The sequence below is a fragment of the Zea mays genome, chromosome 5, assembly GCF_902167145.1.
Source record: "Zea mays cultivar B73 chromosome 5, Zm-B73-REFERENCE-NAM-5.0, whole genome shotgun sequence".
NCBI lineage: Eukaryota > Viridiplantae > Streptophyta > Magnoliopsida > Poales > Poaceae > Zea > Zea mays.
The window spans coordinates 19315637-19334968 of NC_050100.1; the positions used below are offsets into that span (position 1 = coordinate 19315637).

The 19332-nt window shown below is 47.7% G+C and overlaps 1 protein-coding gene, 1 long non-coding RNA gene and 1 pseudogene across 9 annotated transcripts; 1 reads left to right on the forward strand and 2 right to left on the reverse strand.

Annotated features, from left to right (window-relative positions):
• Positions 1 to 74: 74 nt before the first annotated feature.
• Positions 75 to 4305, forward strand: LOC109939224 (glutathione S-transferase 1). 4 transcript variants are annotated; one of them, XR_002262183.2, is made up of 8 exons: positions 75 to 297; positions 382 to 484; positions 1527 to 1584; positions 1904 to 2014; positions 2160 to 2213; positions 2535 to 2610; positions 2812 to 2879; positions 4087 to 4305. XR_002262183.2 is itself a non-coding variant. In XM_020537912.3 (4 exons), exons 1-4 carry the CDS (start codon positions 2124 to 2126, stop codon positions 4171 to 4173), a joined length of 324 nt encoding a protein of 107 aa, XP_020393501.1. In that variant the 5' UTR covers positions 2082 to 2123; the 3' UTR covers positions 4174 to 4305. The 4 variants fall into 4 exon arrangements, 3 of the variants coding, with proteins under 3 accessions (XP_020393501.1, XP_020393502.1, XP_020393503.1); XM_020537912.3 differs by lacking the exons at positions 75 to 297; positions 382 to 484; positions 1527 to 1584; positions 1904 to 2014 and having other exon boundaries at positions 2082 to 2213; positions 4084 to 4305; XM_020537913.2 differs by lacking the exons at positions 75 to 297; positions 382 to 484; positions 1527 to 1584; positions 1904 to 2014 and having other exon boundaries at positions 2082 to 2213.
• Positions 4306 to 4665: 360 nt separating this feature from the next.
• Positions 4666 to 5492, reverse strand: LOC109939641 (probable galactinol--sucrose galactosyltransferase 2; annotated as a pseudogene).
• A 57-nt stretch (positions 5493 to 5549) lies between these two features.
• Positions 5550 to 10156, reverse strand: LOC103626056 (uncharacterized). Of its 5 annotated transcripts, none has more exons than XR_552686.2 (9): positions 9061 to 10156; positions 8890 to 8951; positions 8545 to 8577; positions 8332 to 8424; positions 8205 to 8237; positions 7448 to 7537; positions 7017 to 7303; positions 6767 to 6865; positions 5550 to 5883 (listed from the first exon to the last, which is right to left on the reverse strand). It is a non-coding gene; the product is annotated as an uncharacterized lncRNA (long non-coding RNA). The 5 variants fall into 5 exon arrangements; XR_552685.2 differs by having other exon boundaries at positions 7017 to 7115; positions 7205 to 7303; positions 8545 to 8951; XR_002262184.1 differs by having other exon boundaries at positions 7028 to 7303; positions 8545 to 8951.
• Between the last annotated feature and the right edge of the window lie 9176 nt (positions 10157 to 19332).

Genomic DNA, 19332 nt, shown 5'->3' on the forward strand with positions numbered 1-19332 from the left:
AGTAACAATATTCATCTTCAGTTCGATTTCATAGCTTGTAACTACCAATATACCATAGGATCTTACATTGTGTTAGTCTACTTATGCACCCCTATTTTTCAGGCTGAAGGTGCTTCCACAGAGCAGGCATTATCATCAGCTCTAACAAGTATTATGGATGCGCTGAAGAGTACTGACTGGAATACAAGGAAGGATGCCTCACTAGCTCTTTCAAGTATTGTGGTCAGTTCTGGGTATTTGATTACCTCTTTCAGAACTTCCTGCCTTCGCTCACTTGAGTGTAGTAAATTTGACAAGGTATTGTATCTCTTCACTCCCTGTGGAATTTATGTCGTAACATATTTCCTTTATGTTTTATTGACTTAATGCCTCCTATGATAGGTAAAACTGGTACGTGACACCATTATACATGCAGTTCAGCTGTGGAAAGCTATTCCAGGGTCTCATACTCCTGAACCATCAGAAGCTGGACCATCAACATAAGGTACAAAATATGTCCATGTAATTTACATTTAACAGTTGATATTAAGAAAAATAGACAAAACACTGTTTGTTTTCTTGATTTATTTCAAATCCATTAATCTATATTTTATAAAAAGTTAACATGCATATATCTTTCTTGTTTTTCTTTAAAAAATATTACCAAAATAAATAGGGTAAGCTAATCAGAACTCACATGATGTTTGTATATATATAAGCAACACTCTTCTCATTTGCCATCTCTTCCAAGATTATGCATCTTAATTCAGAGGTAATCAACTAAAAGAATCAAATATGAGAGGGTCCTTAGTACCCCTTAATTATTTACACATATTTAACTACAAAAGTATTTGAGTTGCTGATGAGGCAGCAATGTTATTGCTCTTAGTTTTTTTTCGTGGATCATGGCTAATATTACACATTCCATGGATTCCAAATTTTTCTTTGTGAGTTCTATTATTCAAAAAATGTGAGTTTAAATGGCTATAAAGAATACCACAATACCATGTTAATGCCTTATGCTTTGTGATTAACGTGTAATGCTGCTAGCTAATGAGATCCTTCTACTGTTTCTTTTCACATGTCCTCTTTATTGTTTATGCATTTTGTCTTTACTCTTTAGTTAATCACAGTCACTAACTCAGCTTATTTTCTATTGCCCATCGATGGCTTCTCACAGAGAACTACTTTGGGAGAAAATTCAGTTTCACATGTAGAGTTCCAACTAAAGCACAATGTTCTGTGCTACATTCTCTACTACTGTATAAACACCATGTTCTGTGATCTAATTTAGGTACTTGAATTTTCAGAGATGCTCTGAATTTAATTACTCAAATTTTCTAATTGAGACACTGATGGGTTAGCATTGCAGGGGAGTCAATTTAATTTACCAAAAATGCATGCTCAGTGGGTTCCCTATTTTAGTAACATTTAGAGTCAATTTTGATTTACCAAAACTGCATCCTCAGTGGTTTTTTGTAACTGGATTTTACATTATTTTACAGAATTCCATAATTCTTTAGTGCTTATTTGTGTTTTATTTTCAGGTTGCAAAGTAGACATCCCCTATTTCTATAGTTCATGCTTCATGGTCACACTTCAAAGGTGCCCAATATTTTTTTCCAAACCTGAAAAGTTAACTAACAAGTAGTTCATAAGTTGCTATAGTTAGAAAAGTGCAAAAAATATGGTACTATCAGTGCACTTTCCTCAAACATGACTTCGATGCCTTTTAGGAGTGAGGTATACATATTTAAAACTTATGAAGGGATGTTGCGTATAAGATGCTAAAAACAATATTTTGTTTTTCTTGTGTCCACTTTCCAAGATAAGTTCAATAAACCTAACAAAAATACTATCTCTTGTCATTCTTTGGCTAGCGAGAAATCTGAAATATATGATGACTAATTGCATAACTATTCAGAACCCCCCCACGAGCGCTTCCCCAGTGGATGCGTGCCCGGACCGGCGGTGGCTCCCTCCTCTCTGGCTGCTATGGCAGGGGACCCTGCAGCGGCGTGAAACACACTTGTAGGTAAACACCCTTGCAGCACAGGCCCATATAATTTAGCAAGGTTCCAAGGTCTACCCGCAATCTGGAATGACATGTGGTTTGTTTTGTTTTTCTTGATCACCAATTCATCATGCTTAACATGAACTTTTCAATCTTCCTATTGCAGATTGCAAGCATTGTAGCTTCTGGTATTCAACCTCTCCATAACCTCACAGTGTTGGTAAATATACCATACCTTATTTCTTGGCATATGTGGTTATTTGTGTAGAAATAGATTGATCTGCGCACCTTAGTCAAGTTCTATAGTGATATAGGATTCCTAGTTCTCCGGCCTGCAGCGCTGCATTGTGCAATTATACAGTTTTTAAAAAAGAAAAGAGGACAATTCCAGCCTCTGCAGCCCCACGGCCATTTTTTACAAAAGATTCTGCTCAATCGCTGATGAATGACATATGGGAACGTGCATACTCAAATAGAGGAAAATCAAATGCAAAGTTACCGTATGGGAACATTATTTGACCCATTGCCTGTCTGTTTGCAGAGGTTCATTGACCAGAAGGTTGGTGCATGGGAGAGTGTGTTGTGGACTCAACAACAAATCGAGAGAGGTTTCACAGGTTGGTTCACAGACATAACCGCCCTTTACTGATTGAAGTGAATACTACTTTCGCCTGCATTAATTCCATCAAGCAAAATTTGTTTCAAGAAAATATTGCTTGCTTTGCAGTTCTGTTGTATTACACCACTATTGAAATTCACTCATAGTTCCCTTAGTAGCTTGCTATCCTGTAATGTGCTCGCTTTCCCTAATGGTTTAGCTATTGAGAACCTGATACAACTAAAAGGATGCGCCGGGAAGTATGCAACAGGAGATGAAGTCCAATTGGTACGTTTGCTCGCCATTTGTCACCTTTTTTTTAGAATGTGTTCTTGAGCACTTCCTGCTGATGCGTGAGAGGGGATTTTAAAAATAAATAAAATTCTTACTCTCCTGTTGGGCCTCAGATTTGATCGGCTCGTCTTATTAGAAAAATCATAATTATTACCAATTCTTACTGTGATATTGTTTAGGATATAATATACTTTAAATATGATTTTAAAACTTTTTATATTTTTCCACAAAATAATTTAAATAAGACGAGCCAATGATTTTGGAATTGGGCCAAGAGCCGCACATGAGTTAGCCGGTCGTCAAGTTGGTGGATCATTTAATATGAGCAATACCTGTCTTGATCACAAAAACTATTTGCGGACCAAACGTGTGCGAGATGGCATATGGAGAAGCCAGGAGTATGTTAATATACAAAGTATTGACTTATTATTTTCGTTTTCTCAGAGTTCAAGTACTGATCTTAATGTTGAAGAACTATTGGCGTAATAAAGCTCATTTTTAAGAGCAGTAATTTTGGATCACGTGTTCTGACGAATCTGTTAGCTAATTGTTGATGCTTTTATTCTGTAACCTATGGCCATAACTCAAGAACTTATGCATGAATTTATCCATCCCAATTATGATTTCCGAGCATTCTTTTTCTGTTTATATTTCTGGATTAGAGATTACGGTATCAGAAAATTTTGATGAGAATATAGCTTTGATATGCTTTTTAATAACTAGCTTTTTTTACGTGTGAGTTATACTAGGCCTGACTTCTCAAATTGTTCTGATACTGGAGAAGTTTAAGAGTGTCCTTGACAGAGATGGCACACTCAACAATATGCTAAGCTCGATCTGCCAGGAGACTCGTGATCACAAGAACTGGCTTGCTCATTGGGTCCAAAGGCTCAAGCATAGCCAGCCTGATCTCTCTGGGCCTCCTCCGCCAAAACTGTTGTAACTATTCACCATTCAGTACCTTCTCCCTTCCAAACCCTGCTAATCCGATAGGCAACAGAGTGCAATTTCAGTTATTTTCTGTCTATAGACAAAAAAGATTAGTAGTAGTAGTAGCACAGTTAGCGCTTGCTTCGCTTCACCACGGTGTTCTCTCTTTCAATCAATACACAAGATGTGAATACAAAGGTTGCTGAGAATGCATCTTCAAGGGCTTGAAATGGTTGAGTTTCTGACTTTTCATGTTTATTTAATATAGCAGCTTCAAAATCAAGTCCGACTTCCAAGAAGAGCAAGGATGACGATGATTCTGATGAGGACGAGACAGATGAAACCAATTGCCTTTTAATGGTCTATGTTATCATTCAAAATTACCTTATGTTGACACTATGTATATATGTTATTCACAATAACAGAGCCATTCATGCTGTTGGGCGCTTGGATGAACTATCTTTTCTTCAACAAAGATGGAGCTTATGCAGATTGATTTAGTCCCTTTCTTGCAACGTAACATAATATGTTTCATACAAATTTTTTACTCCCATCGCATCGCACGGGCACTCACCTAGTAGAATAACTAAGTATATGCCCGTGCGTTGCAACGGATGACACTTGTGCACGCATAGATCATTATTTAGTGTTACTATCAAGAATCAACTCAACAATCATAACAAATGTCGAAGTCTGCCATTTTAAACAATCAAAATTTAGTTCAATGCCACTATTAATCAAAATAAGCAAATCCTAAGTTGATAATACAGGATCGAAATAAAGAAGATCAAATTCCTATTAACTGTTTAGAGAAGAGATTCCTATTGAAGGAGCATATCATCCTTTATTATCCAATATTATACAACATTAAGAGCACATAGAGTATGCAAATACGGACATAGCAAAACATACTCTCTCCATACCAATTATACAACAAGACGCCACAGTACATCTCTCATGCACATCACAAATGGTAATGGTCTCCAGCTCAGAGTGGCTCAGACACGAAGACAAACGCTGATGTCGACGACCACGCTCGCGCGTCACGGCCTACACCACAATCTCCAGTGTCCACCGGTACCGCTCCTGCTCTAGTACGGGCAGGTCGACGAACACGAGGTCGATGTCAACATCATAACTGAACTCCACTTCCACCATGTCCAGTAGGCACCTCACCGGCTCGTGCGAATAGTAGGCGCTGAACAGGCCGCACCCACGACCCATGGACCTGAGTGCCATGGCCTTGCCGCCAGCACCGCTGGTCACGACACACTCCTTCACGACGTTGTCGGCGTTGAACATGTCGAGCAGCCCTACGGACGCGAACAAGACCTCTGGCGCGGTAACGTGGAGCGGACAAACAGGGAAAACCCTAGAGTGGGACCAACATCACGAGCAACGTGGCGCCCCGGGGCAACGGCACCAGCTCTCGCGCATAGTGCGGATACACCACAACCTCGTCGCCCCACCTGCCGCTGTCACCGCGACGCACGCTATGGCGTTGACGTCGTCAGCGTGCACGGTGGTAGTCAGCGTGCCAGGTGATGTGTCGTGGACGTGCGTCCTCTTGGCCGCATCAAACAATATATAAAAGGGAATGTAAAATACGTTATTATGAAAATATAAAGATTGGGGGTTATACTTCGGAGAATACTGTGTACAAGTATAGGAAAAGAAAACTCATCTCAAAAGTATAATCCTTAATTGACCGTAAGGAACCAAAAAGAGGACGAATAAACATGAAATGGTACATCTTTACTATAGCAGAGAAGGCAAAATAGAAAGAGTTCTGTTTTCTTTTCATAAAATTTATGCAAAAAGATGAACACCACAGTGAGCTCACATTAGTGTTATTGGTATTGAACTTTAATCAATATAAAAAGTATCTTGCAAACTGAAAAATGGAGAAGATTGGTCACGTGGAGATAGAGTTTTTCACGGTGGTCTGACTTGGCGTGCGTAAATTAGATTCTGGTAATTTTTTTAGTTCTTCATCTTCCCCTTAATTCCTCCCAAGGAGCATGCATGTTGTCCGGCATTGATATTGTTGCAAAAGTGTCACATTAGCCTTGACAAAAGAAAATTGGAAAAAAACACTCTATCAGTACAAAAGACCTGCAAAAAACTTGCTTAAGAGGAGATAAAATACTAACATCATGGATGACCTAAAGAAATTCATATCTTCTACGTAATTTACAAGCTCGGAAAATGGAGTGAAATAACCATCCATGCTAAACACTCTGCACTTGATTATAAATAAAAAGAGATTATATATTTTTAATATAATAAGGCACTCTGTCCCAAATTAAATTTCATTTTAGCCTTTAAATAGATTCATACAATATTATATGTATGTGTTTTACATACGTTTCTAGATTCATCATTGCCTATTTGAATATAGACATAAAAAAATCAAGAGCTATTGCACAAGTAACAAGTAAATGTAGTAATATTGAATAACGGGATGGAGTGAATTCACAGGCTTATGAGAAAACTCAAAAAATATGCCCGATATTGGGTAGAAGTGGTGGGACTTCCACAATAGAGTCATATAGAGTAGTAGAGGTATAGTATAATTAGGTGTCCATGCGTTGTGACGACGTACAAATTATTCGATAAAAAGTTAATATACAACGATTACATTAAAACAAACAACATATATTATCATTAACTTTAATATCACACGACAGATTCTTTGCCAACAACCAATAAAGAATTTAAATTATTGTTTTTAGTTCATAACCAAGGAAGCATATTCAGATTAACACGAGTAAAACACTCAAGGGAAGCTTCAATGGAATTATTTGGTCTAAAATTAAGCAAGACACTCATGTCGAGGGTCAAGGGCTCATGTTGAAGGCTATCTCCACATTTTAAGGAAGTATGAAACAAAAAAGAAAAATAAACCAAAAACAAAGCATAGAATATAAATTCGTTTGAAAATTGTGTACCGTGATTATTACACGTGGTAGGAGAAGACGAAGTTATCGATGAGGCTGCGCTCGCCGCTGATTTCCAAGACCTTAGAAATCTCCTCGACCTGGATCACGCTGTGGAAGGAACAAAAGCACATAAACAGCTATCTGTCGAAGTGTTTAACACTCATGTCGAGGGTCAAGGGCTCATGTTGAAGGTTCCCGATTGTGTGTGGGAAGTGGATTGAGATGAAATTATGGAAACCTCAAAGAAACATGTCATTACTTCTTCAGAACCTTCATCTTAAAAAGACAAATCTTCTTCAGGTTGTGCAGCAGCTTGCTCCCGGAACGATCAGTGACGACGTCGTCCGTGCCGATGTTACTGTAGAAGTCCCATGGTCGACGATCCAACGGGAACGTTCATGCTACCAATGTTGCATGTGGTGGCCTAACAGATGGCGAAGATCTCACCTCGTGCAGGCTCTTCTTGATGTCTAGGCTGACGGAAAGGAGTTTGCAGCCTATTTGCAGTGCGAGGTTTCCTCTGTACATGTACGGATTGAAACAGATCTGCACAAGAATGAATTCAGGCACGAAATATGTGTTCAACATGTCAAAAGTGTATGCTTGCAACACATTGTTTCCTCATGGAGAAAAGAAAATTCCGCATGAACTTCAGATTATAAAGTGTCAAATTATTCTCGTTTTCAATACCTTTTTCTTGAGCTGAGGGTCTTTGCGGATTTTGTCGATCATGTTTGTTGCAGGGATGACTCTCCAGCTAGGCGCAATGATGTTGATCATCTTCAGTGCGCCAACAATGATCAGGTGAGGACGCATGTTATCGAAGTCCGATGCCAGGTGAAACAAAAAGCAACCATATATTTTGATGAGAGCACTTAGAGCAATCCTATAGAAAGAAATAGAAAGACAACAGTCCACAGACACAGGGGAAATATAGGCAGGAGACTTAGGCCATTCAATACAGTTAACACCAGACCCTGCACATTGGAGCAAGCAACACGACACTGTCCCAGTAGAAAGGATCATTCATATGGAGCTGCACCACCACAGTTCCTCCCATGGAGAACCCGTAGAGGAATCTTTTCTTTAGCATGTTCTCTCATTTATATGGAAATGCAATGGACATGTTAGCAAATAAATGGAGGTCCCATGTAGGGCTATGGTTTGCGTACATAGCCACTAGAATCCACAGCTTCGTTCTCACCAGATACACTCTTGAAATGGTCAGAGCAGTCTCTAACGTGTCATCAAAGCTCGACAGGTAGCCTGTCGAGCCTGAAGATTTACTGTGGCCATCATGGTTGTTTCCATGGACAATGTATCCACGGTGTACTAAAACAAAGGTTGTGTCTGTGTTTTTTATGGAAGTTTGTGAGCATACATCGATGCCATGAGTTCATGGTTTTCACTAATGAAAAGAACATGAAAAATGAAACTGAAGGTTTACCTCCGATGGATATGCTGCACTCGGCTTCGTATCCTAGCAAAATTGAGCCACAGAAGAAAGAGCCGCTCGTTAGTTCTTAATCAAATCATAGCCAAGGGAGGAAATGAGTGTAAGGAGATGTCTCTACCGTGGCAGATAAAGACCAGAGCTCTGCACTCTGATTTCCTCGGTGTACACCTGCAGGTGAAGAGCTTGTTTCCTCATGAATTCATGAAGAAGTCTTGCAAAAAATAACGCAGAAATGTGTTAGCAAAAACTGGCTTATACTACACCAATGGAATCAAAAAAGATTTTCGTTGTTGGGAACTAGACCACCCAAGAGAATTGCAGTAGGACTAACCTCTTCATAATTGATATCTTCTTTGTACTGAACCTGCATAAATCAGAAAACCAAATGCTAAGAGTCAAGGAGGCAAAAGAAACATGAAGAAACAAGAGCAAATTCTTCTGAATATGTGAAATATTTTTTCCTGAATATCGTATGATTATGTCCAGGCAATCTATATGCACAACAACACAACCTTTGTTTTACTGAAGCTTAGATATGGGATGAAAAAAACAAAACTATGGACATATCTAAAATATATTGGCCAAAGTCAGTAAGCAATCCATGAAATTTGTGTAGTGATGAAATGAAAATTATGAAAGGAAAATGGGTCACTATTGGAAAAATTTCCACATCTACCAAGCCACCACGTCCGACATGGATCCTCTCTTTGGTTCAATGAATATATTCGGACTGAATTCCTAAAAGAAATAAAAGGTAAAGAAATTATAGCAAACCAGAATTATTAATACTCTCCCATCAGTTCACTGATATGTCCATGTCATGTCTGTACAAAGGTTGTAGGCTTACCAATTATTGAGCTTTAGAAAATCTGGAGAACCTAAATGTTGCGATTCTTTCTTGTTTCTTAATGGGCATGGAAGGGGTAGCTGTGAAGATGATTGTTCACAAGAACATTCTTCCTGAAAACAATACCTTTTTTGCTGACTCCTGGTAATCATCACATCTTGAAATTTCTCAAATTATATATAACCCCTCACAAAGAACCAATGCAAAGACAAATATCATGACATTGAGTCTGAGTTTTTTTAGTCAGAAATAAGAGTAATCGGGTCGATTGACAGAAAGAAAATTCAATGAACAACAGTCATCATACAACTTCAGCCGATTGATAGCAAGAGTAGTACATGGGAATTTGGGGATGACTGTGAGATCGGGCCAGAGAGGCGGAGCAGGCATGCCCATCATAGGTCGACCTGATCCCATCGTCCCTCACTCCCTATCAAATGGTGAGAGCACAGGACCAGCGTTGCAACTGGTGGGTGGACCGAGGCGATGGTATTGGTGGCCGGCGGCAGGCCAACTCCGCACGATGATGAAGATGCACTTGAATGCAGCGGCGATGCACCTGCCCCATTCATTCAGCACGAAGCCGGCCGGTGGCTTGGGCATGGCGGACTGGCAGTGGCCCGGGTGCTCCTAGAAATTATATGCGGTTATTCAACTTCCACGAAGATGACAAATACCATGATTCCACAATGGCGTGATATGGTCATGGGGAAGGGGACCGAGGAAGGCGCCATGAATGGCGTGGAGGCGAACTTTCCATCGAGGACGCGAGATCTACAGACGCGAGGGCTATTGGCGGGCGGGGTTTCTGAAACTCGAGGGAAACTGAATCGACGCGGACGCGGCGCCCCGAAGCGAGAATGGCGGCTGGGGCGGGCTCGGGATGGTGCCCTTATGGGGGAGGCAGATTGCCGTGGGGGCCGTGGGGGAGGGCGAGCATGGGGGCGCCGCGGAGCGAGCGAGATTGGCGCGGAGCGAGGGACATTGCCAAGATTGTCGTGGAGCGAGGGCGCGGCAAGATTGCTGCGGGGGAGAGGGCGCTTGCCGAGGGAGATTGCCGCTAGGGAGGGGGCGCTTGCCGAGGCGGAGGCGTGGTGAAGCCGTGGTGAACGCCCACGCTAAGCACATATGGTATAGTAGAGATTATGTCGGAGTCCCTATTTTAACATGTAACTGTAGATTTATCTATTTTAGACTTCGTGTGTTCATCCTGTTTTTTACAACATTTTTGTTTTAGACTCTGGATGGTCGGGTGGGGGTTTGTCTTGCTTGTGGTTACCCCACTTGGTTGTGGATTGGGCTGGGTTGCACTGACTGATGGATCAACCACACTGACGCTGTTCGTACCGTACAAGTTTATTTATGTGATAATTGTGTCGATGTCCCTATTTTAACATGTAACAATAGATTTACTTTTCTTAGACTTTGTGTGTTCGTCCATGTTTTTTACAACATTTTTTAGACTTTGGATGGTCGGGTCATCGGGTGGGGGTTTGTCTTGCTTGTGGTTACCCCACTTGGTTGTGGGCTGGGCTGGGTTGCACCGACTGATGGATCAACCACACTGACGTTGTTCGTATCGTACAAGTTTATTTATGTGATAATTGTGTCGGTGTCCCTATTTTAACATGTAACTGTAGATTTACCTTTTTTAGACTTTGTGTGTTTGTCCCTGTTTTTTTACAACAATTTTGTTTTAGACTTTGGATGGCCGGGTGGGGGTTTGTCTTGCTTGTGCTTACCCCACTCGGTTGTGGGCTAGGATGGGTTGAACCGACTGATGGATCAACCACACGGACACTGTTTATACCATACAAGTTTATTTATGTGATAATTGCGTCGGTGCCCCTATTTTAACATGTAATTGTTGATTTACCTTTTTTAGACTTTGCGTGTTTGCCCCTGTATTTTTACAACAGTTTTGTTTTAGACTTTGTTGGGTGGGGACGTGGGGTGGCCGACCGGTGGGGTTTTGTCTTGCTTAGGGGTGGGCATTTTAAAATCGAAAACCGAACTCGAACCCGAACAGACCGAATTGTCGGTCTATTCGAGTTTTTTTGGGTTCGAGTTCGGGTTCGATTTCTATATGTGCTATATTTCAGGGTATGGGTTCCACTACCGGAATCGAGCGCTCTGCCGAGTGCTCGGCGCTTTGCCGAGTGCTTTTTGTCGGGCACTCGGCAAAGTCCTACTCTCGGTAACGACCGTGTTTACCGAGAGCAGGACTCTCGGCACAGAAATACACTCGGCAAAAAAATCTTTGCCGAGTGCCAAACACTCGGCGAATGGCAACGCTCGGCAAAGAGCCGTCAGCAGCCGTCTGTATCTGACGACCGTTATCTTTGTCGAGCGCCAAGCTTTGGCACTCGGCAAAGAAGAGTATGACACTCGGCAGAGCATGCTTTGCCAAGTGCCTTCTTTGGGCACTAGGCAAAGTATATGTTTATTTTTTAATTTTTCCAACCAAATTTTTTGTGGTATGTTTCTACACTATGTAGACTTAAATGTTCCATTTTGACACCGTCATAAAAGTGTTTGCTATAACTATTTGATTTAGTTCGTTTAATTGGATTTCTTCGGATGATTCAGATTTGAACTGCAAGTCACTCAAAAAATGGAAAACTGTGAATGCAAAAATGATATCTTTGTTAGTTAACACAAGTTACGACCGATTTTAGGAGCAGACCGGAATTTTCGAGCACCATGCTCAATAAACATGACCGTGAACTTGTCATCAAGTTGTTTAAAAATTGTATAAAACACAAACAAAGTCAGCAAATCGTGAAACTTGTTCACATGTCATGATATCATATGTAGAGGTTGTGATAAAAATTTGAGAATGTTTCGAGAAAGTTGTGACGCATTGTGTACAAACCTAAGTGAACTACACATGAAATCATAGGGTTTCAATGTAGGCCGGTAGACACTCGGCAAAGAGGTAATCTCTTTGCCGAGTGTATTAGGTGACACTCGGCAAAGGTAATCTCTTTGCAGAGTGTCACCTAGAACACTCGGCAAAGGCGCCGTCTCCGTTACCAGGCGTCGTGACGACCACTTTTCTTTGCCGAATACTGAGTGGCACTCGACAAAGTGTTTGCCGAGTGCCCGATAATAAGTACTCGACAAAGAAGCCGTTGCTGATGTACTGTTCGCCGAGATCTCTGACTTTGCCGAGTGTTTTTCAGGCTTTGCCGAGTGCTTCAGGCACTCGGCAAAACACTCGATTTTGGTAGTGTTCGGGTTCGGTTCCTAACCTCTAAAACCCGAATAGACCGAATAACCCGAAATATAAAAAGCTGTTAATATGATTATATGATTATATGATTTATGAACTTATTAACTAAAAACAATGATATCATCTTAACGATAGTGTGTGTGTATATATATATATATATATATATATATATATATATATATATATATATATATATATATATATATATTGTCGGTGTTTCGACCCTTGGGGGTCCCTGGACCGACGAGTAAATTTGTCGCTGCGCGTCCTAGCCCAGATGGGTTGGCGCGAGATGGAACACAAGGGAAAATGCGGCTCGTATTATCCCGCGCCAGGGGGGTGTGCTCGTAGTAGGGGTTACAAGCGTTTGCGAGAGAGAGTGAGCCTGTTCGTTAGCTCGTTCTCTAGCGCGACCTCTCGCATGAAGGCCCTGGACCTCCCTTTAATAGATGCAAGGAGAGGGTCCAAATGTACAGTGGGGGTGTAGATATGCGCTAACGTGTCTGGCAGGGAAGTGCCTGAGCCCTGCATACATGCCAACGTGGCTGTCGGAGAAGTGCTTGAGCCCTGTGTAGGCGATAACGTGGCCGTCGGAGAAGTGCTTGAGCCCTGTAGAAGCACAGCTGTCGGTGTTGCTAGGACCTTGCTGACGTCTCCTTGCTTCCGTAGGGGGCTGAGAACCACCGTCGTCATGGACGCACGCGGGGAGCCATCATTACTTGTTACCGGGGCGAGCCAGATGGGACGCCGGTCTTGTTCCCCCGTAGCCTGAGCTAGCTAGGGGTAGGGTAATGATGTATCCCCCGTGGCGCGGTCGGTCCAAGCCCAAGGTTGGGCGAGGCGGAGACTTCTCTGGAGGCCGAGACCGGGGTCGGGTGAGGACGCGATTCCTCCCGAGGCCGAGGTTGAGGCCGAGCCCTGAGGTCGGGCGAGGCGGAGACCACCTTCCGAGGCCGAGGTTGAGGCCGAGCCCTGAGGTCGGGCGAGGTGGAGACCGCCTTCCGAGGCCGAGGTTGAGGCCGAGCCCTAGGGTCGGGCGAGGCGGATACCATCTTCCGAGGCCGAGGTTGAGGCCGAGCCCTAGGGTCGGGCGAGGCGGAGCTTCCTGTTGCGCCTGAGGCTGAACTCGGCTGTTGTCAGCCTCACCCTGGTGGGTGGCAAAGCAGTCGGAGCGGAGCGAGCGGCGCTGTTTTCCTGTCAGGTCGGTCAGCGAAAGGGTGAAGTGACTGCGGTCTCTTCGATCCCGTCGACTAAGGCACGTGTGTCAGGATAAGGTGTCAGGCGATCCTTGCATTGAATGCGTCTGCGATACGGTTGGTTGGAGGGGCGATTTGGCCAAGGTTGCTTCTCGACGAAGCCTGCTCGAGTTGGGCCTCGGGCATGCCGAGGGTGCGCCCACTGCCTGAGGAGGCCCTCGGGCGAGACGTAACTTCGACCGGGACTACAGCTCCCACCCGAGGCTAGGCTCGGGCGAGGCGAGATCGCGCCCCTTGGGTAGATGAAGCTTTGACCTGAACCGCGCCCACCAGTCTTTGCGGTTTGTGCTGATGGTGGTTATCAGTCGTGTTTAGGAGTGTTGGGGGTACCCCTAATTACGGTACCCGACAGTAGCCCCCGAGCTTCAAAGGGAGTGTTGGTGCTCGCTTGGAGGTTTTGCCGCACTTTTTTGCGAGGGGACCGACCTTTCTCGGTTACACTTTGTTTCGGTGGGTGCGCACGAGCGCACCCGCCGGGTGTAGCCCCCGAGGCCTCAGTGGAGTGGTTTGACTCCTCTGAGGTCTTAATGCCTTTCGTGATGCCTTGGCCGGCCTGGTTGTTCCCTCATGCGACCTGATTGTAACCCGGGTGCATGGTCAGGTTCCAAGTTTTTAGGCTGGTTTGTTGACGCTGTCAACGGTTTGGCCGTAGCCGGGTTGCGAGAGCAGCCTCCGAGCCTCTAGACGGAGCGAGAGGACGATCGCGGACTATCTCGACTTTTATTATACGCCCCTTCGTCGCCTTTCCGCAAGGAGGAAGGGGGGAGCACCATGTTGCCCTCGGAGGGCGCCGAACATGGTGTCTCCAGTGACTTGCTAACGGGTGATCCGAGTGGACGCCCATGCCCCGTTCGATAAGGGTCGGCTAGTGGCCCAGAGGCACACTCCAAAAGTACCTGCAGGTGATTTGCCGGACCCGGGCCCATTCGATAGGGTCCAAGGTCTCGATGCCTCCCTCTGATGGGATTCCGTCACAAAATCGCTCCTGCTGGTCTCAGAAATGTCCTAGGGTACCTCGGGAGCGTAGCCTGAGCCTCGGCCATGTAACGGACGTACCCAGAGTCATCCATCGCTCTGCGTGCTGTGGGGTGGCTGTCAAACCCTTCCGAGGGGCCAGCCTTCGAACCCCTGATTAGTAGTGGGCTCGGAGCCCAAGTGCTCTAAGGCAGCTGTCGAACCCTTCCGAGGGGCCAGCCTTCGAACCCCTGATCAGTAATGAGCTTGAAGCCCGAGTGCTCTCGGGCGGCTGTCAAACCCTTCCGAGGGGCCAGCATTCTAACCTCTGATCAGTAGGAGGGCTCGGGGCCCGCTCCCTTCACGGAGAAGGATCCCTTTCAAAATATCCCCTTTCCCGATCCCTGTAGCAAGAGAGAGAAAGGGGAAGAGGAAAAGGATATGAATTTAAACGGTGTGGTGCACCTTTTTTGACGCGGTCGCTTGGAGGCTTTTGTCGCACTTTTTTGCAAGGCGACCGGCCTTTCTCGGTTGCGTTTCGTTCCGGTGGGTGCGCGCGAGCGCACCCGCCGGGTGTAGCCCCCGAGGCCTCGGAGGAGTGGTTTGACTCCTTCGAGGTCTTAGCGCGTTTCGTGATGCTTCGGCCGGTCTGGTTGTTCCCTTATGCGAACTGGCCGTAGCCCGGGTGCATAGTCGAGTCCCAAGTTCTCGGGCTGGTATGTTGACGCTGTCAACGGTTTGGCCGGAGCCGGGTTTGCGAGAGCAGCCCCCGAGCCTCCGCACAGAGCGAGAGGACGGTCAAGGACAGACTCGACTTTTTTACATACGCCCCTGCGTCGCCTTTCCGCAAGGAGGAGGGGGGGAAAGCGCCATGTTGCCCTCGGAGGGCGCCGAACATGGTGTCTCCAGTGAGTTGCTAACAGGTAATCCGAGTGGACGCCCGTGCCCCATTCGTTAGGGGGTCTGCTAGTGGCCCGGAGGCGCGCTCCAAAAGTACCTGCGGGTGATTTGTCGGACCCGGTCCCCTTTTGACGGGGTCCGAGGGCTCGATGCCTCCCTCTGGTGGGATTCCGTTACAAAATCGTTCCCATCGGTCTCGGAAATGTCCTAGGGTACCTCGGGAGCGTAGCCCGAGCCTTGGTTATGTATCGAACATACCCAGGGTCATCCCTCGCTCTGCGTCTGAGGCGGTTGTCGAACCCTTCGGGGGCCAGCCTACGAACCCCTGATCAGTAGTGGGCGTGGAGCTCGAGTGGCCTGAGGCGGCCGTTGAACCCTTCCAAGGGGTCGGCCTTCGAACCTCTGACCAGTAGTGGGCGCGGAGCCCGAGTGCTCTGAGGCAGCCGTTGAACCCTTCCGAGGGGCCAGCCTTCGAACCTCTGATCAGTAGGGGGCTCGGGGCCCGCTTCCTTTGTGGAGAAGGATCCCTTTCGGAGTATCCCCTTTCCCGGTCCCTGTGGTAAGAGAGAGAAAGAGGAAGTGGAAAAGGATACGAAATCGAATGACGTGGCACACCTTTTTTGACGCGGTCATTATGGAGGAGGTGAAGCGTCGCCTGCTTCGCCTGCCAAAGGTGCCGCCTGTCCTGCTGCAGAGTTAATGCGACGGGACGAATGGCTCGTGGGGCGGCCGTTGTGCGTGCGTGAGCCGTTCGAGGAACGGGCGTCTCGCTTTGAGTTTTGAATCTCGCGGCGAGTTCGGGCGAAGTGTTGAACGGGTCTCGTCTGGGCCTTTATATATTCGAGAGAGGGACCGGTGGTGGTTCTCTACTCTACTGCTCGCCTCCCACTTAGGTTTTCGCAACCCGAGGGAATAGCCAGAGAAAGGAAACCGCGCACCTCGTCCTGTCCGCCGCCACCTCTTCTGCTTGGTGATGGCCGACCGGGTGACCGTTATTTCGCAGCGCGACCCGTGGCCTTTCTCCACCATCACGGCGGATGACCTGGAGGCCCTTGTTGCTGATGGTTTGCTTCACCCTCTCTCCGGTAACTCGCAGCCGGAGTGGATGCCCCCTCCGAGCGGAGCCGCCCCGTCCCCGCCGCCGGGGTATGTGGTGAGCTTCGTCTCCTTTCACGAGCGGGGGTTCGGAGTGCCGGCAAGCCGTTTTATGCGGGCGATTCTGCACGTCTACAGGGTGGAGCTGCACAATCTCAGCCCCAACTCCATCTTGCAAGCAGCCATCTTCGCGGCGGTTTGTGAAGGATATTTGGGGATTGCCCCCCACTGGGACCTGTGGACCCATCTCTTCTCCGCGGAGCTTTTTGCCTCGCCGACGGGGGAAAGAAGGGTTCGCATGGCGGTGCGGGCTGGTGGCTGCATCCTCCAGTTGAGGCAGGCGCGGGCACCACAGTACATCCCTGCCATCCTCGCGTCTTCGAACAAAGGGTGGCAGCGCCAGTGGTTCTATCTCCGAAATGACGACGGGAGGCTCCCATCGTTTTCTCAACGAGTGGTGACCGCCGCCAGCGAGAACTGGCGCTACGGGGCCCCGCGCTATAGACAGAAGAACCTCCAGCCCCTTTTGAAGGCCCTGGAGGAGCTGCGAGAAAAAGGGCTCACCGCCGCAGGGGTGGTTGCCGCCATTCATCGCCGGAGGGTGCTCCCCTTGATGGAGCGGCGACTGCCGCTTTGGGAGATGATGCCGGGGGTTGACTTGAAGGGTTTGCAGATGTCCTCGGACCCTCTTCCCACCGACGACCTCCACAGGCGGGTGGCCGGTACGGTAGCGAAGTTAGAGGCCGACACCTTTTCCTAGCCCTTGATGCGTCTCGATCGCGGGTGCGTGTCTCTGGTGAGTATCCGCTCCTTCTTCCTTCTTGCGTCGGATTGCCCTCGATTCTCACAGCCGAGACTTTTCGTCTGTCTCCAGGAGGTAGGGCATCACAAGCCTTCCCTGCCACCGGTCCCGGAGGACGCGGTGGACCGAGCTGCGCGGAGGGTCGCCGCAGAGAAGAGGAAGGAGAAGAAGGACGCGAAGAAGGCTCGGGCCCGCGAGCGGACGCGGGCTCGGGACGCCTTGGAAAGGCTTCGTCGTCGGCAGGAGAGGGAGGGGCTCCCAAGGGAGTCGTCGACGAGACGCCTGATGACGACGACGATGATGAAGACGACGACATGGCCGCCCGCCTCGGCCTCAGCCCGGATCTGAGGCTAGGCCAGGGGTCACCAAGCCAGCCCCCAAGCGGGCCGGGACGTCGGGGTCCCGGTTCGAAGAACAGGGGCAGGCCGAGGGGGTACTTGACCCCTTGGCCGAGGTAGTTGAGGTGACCCCGGCGAGTCAGACCGAGGCGCCTGTTCCCCGAGAAACGTTGCCCGTGCCGACTGCGAGGGAGGGCGATTCTCGAGTCGTCGTGGCGGCTCCTCGGAAATCCATCCCTCTGGTGCCTCGGGTGCCCGAGGTAAGGATGGTGCCGAAGCCGGCATCGAGGCCAACCTCGGTGGTACCTTCGGGGATCGGGGCTCGAGAGACCTCCCCACAGGCATGATTGATCATGGCCCGGAGTGGGTAAGTATCCTAGGATATCTTTGTCCTGGCCCCTTCTTCGTACGTCCTGATCCAGCTCTTTCTTTCCTTCCCCAGCAAACGGAGGCATGGTTCGACCGGTCTGGCTCCTCGGAAGGCCCTCAAGACCGCGGCGGCTTCTGCAGCTAGTGCCGGGCCGGGCCTCGGAGGCCAACTGACCCCACCGCAAGACGCCCCAAAGCGGGGGGGCTCAGGCGGCACCAGTTGCAGTGGGGCTAGCTCCTGAGGCCGACTCCTCTGTCGAGGCGGCCGTCGCGCCGGGGGAGGCTGAGAGCACCTAGAGGGGGGGTGAATAGGTGATCCTGGAAAACTCAAAACTTAAGCCACAAAACTTGGTTAAGTGTTAGCACAATAATCGCCAAGTGGCTAGAGAGGAGTCTCAACAAAACACAATGACCACAAGGATATCAAGCATAGAGATGGCACAGTGGTTATCCCGTGGTTCGGCCAAGACCAACGCTTGCCTATTCCACGTTGTGGCGTCCCAACGGACGAGGGTTGCAATCAACCCCTCTCAAGCGGTCCAAAGACCCACTTGAATACCACGGTGTTTTTCTTTGCTTTTCTTAATCCCGTTTGCGAGGAATCTCCACAACTTGGAGCCTCTCGCCCTTACACTTGAAGTTCACAAAGAAGTACGGAGCAAGGGAGGGATTAGCAACTCACACAAGACACAAAGATCACAGCAAATACGCACACACAAGACCCAGACTTAGGCTCAAAAGACTAGCACACTAGAACGGAGCTCAAATCACTAGAATGTCGAATAAGTGCGCAAGATTGGAGTGTGAGTGATCAAGAGTGCTCAAGGAATGCTTGGTGTCCTCCTCCATGCGCCTAGGGGTCCCTTTTATAGCCCCAAGGCAGCTAGGAGCCGTTCAGAGCAATCTGGGAAGGCAATTCTTGCCTTCTGTCGCGTGGCGCACCAGACAGTCCGGTGCACACCGGACACTGTCCGGTGCACACCGGACACTGTCCGGTGCCCGATTTCTTTCCTTCTATGGCGAAGCCGACCGTTGGCAGCCTTGGAGCCGTTGGCGCACCGGACATGTCCGGTGCACACCGGACAGTCCGGTGCCTCCTTCTAGCCGTTGGCTCGGCCACGTGTCCCGCGCAGATCGCGCGGCCGGCCGTTGGCCCGGCCGACCGTTGGCTCACCGGACAGTCCGGTGCACACCAGACAGTCCGGTGAATTATAGTCGTACGTCGCCGGTGAATTCCCGAGAGCGGCCAGTTCGCTCGAGCCAGCTTGGCGCACCGGACACTGTCCGGTGCACCACCGAACAGTCCGGTGCACCACCGAACAG

Bases quoted from the DNA above. Each gene is read 5' to 3' on its own strand.
- LOC109939224 (XM_020537912.3), top strand. From the start codon at position 2,124: ATGCTTAACATGAACTTTTCAATCTTCCTATTGCAGATTGCAAGCATT. The intron at 2,214-2,534 runs GTAAATATACCA...GTCTGTTTGCAG, and splicing joins TCCATAACCTCACAGTGTTG to AGGTTCATTGACCAGAAGGT. The intron at 2,611-2,811 runs GTTGGTTCACAG...CTAATGGTTTAG, and splicing joins AATCGAGAGAGGTTTCACAG to CTATTGAGAACCTGATACAA.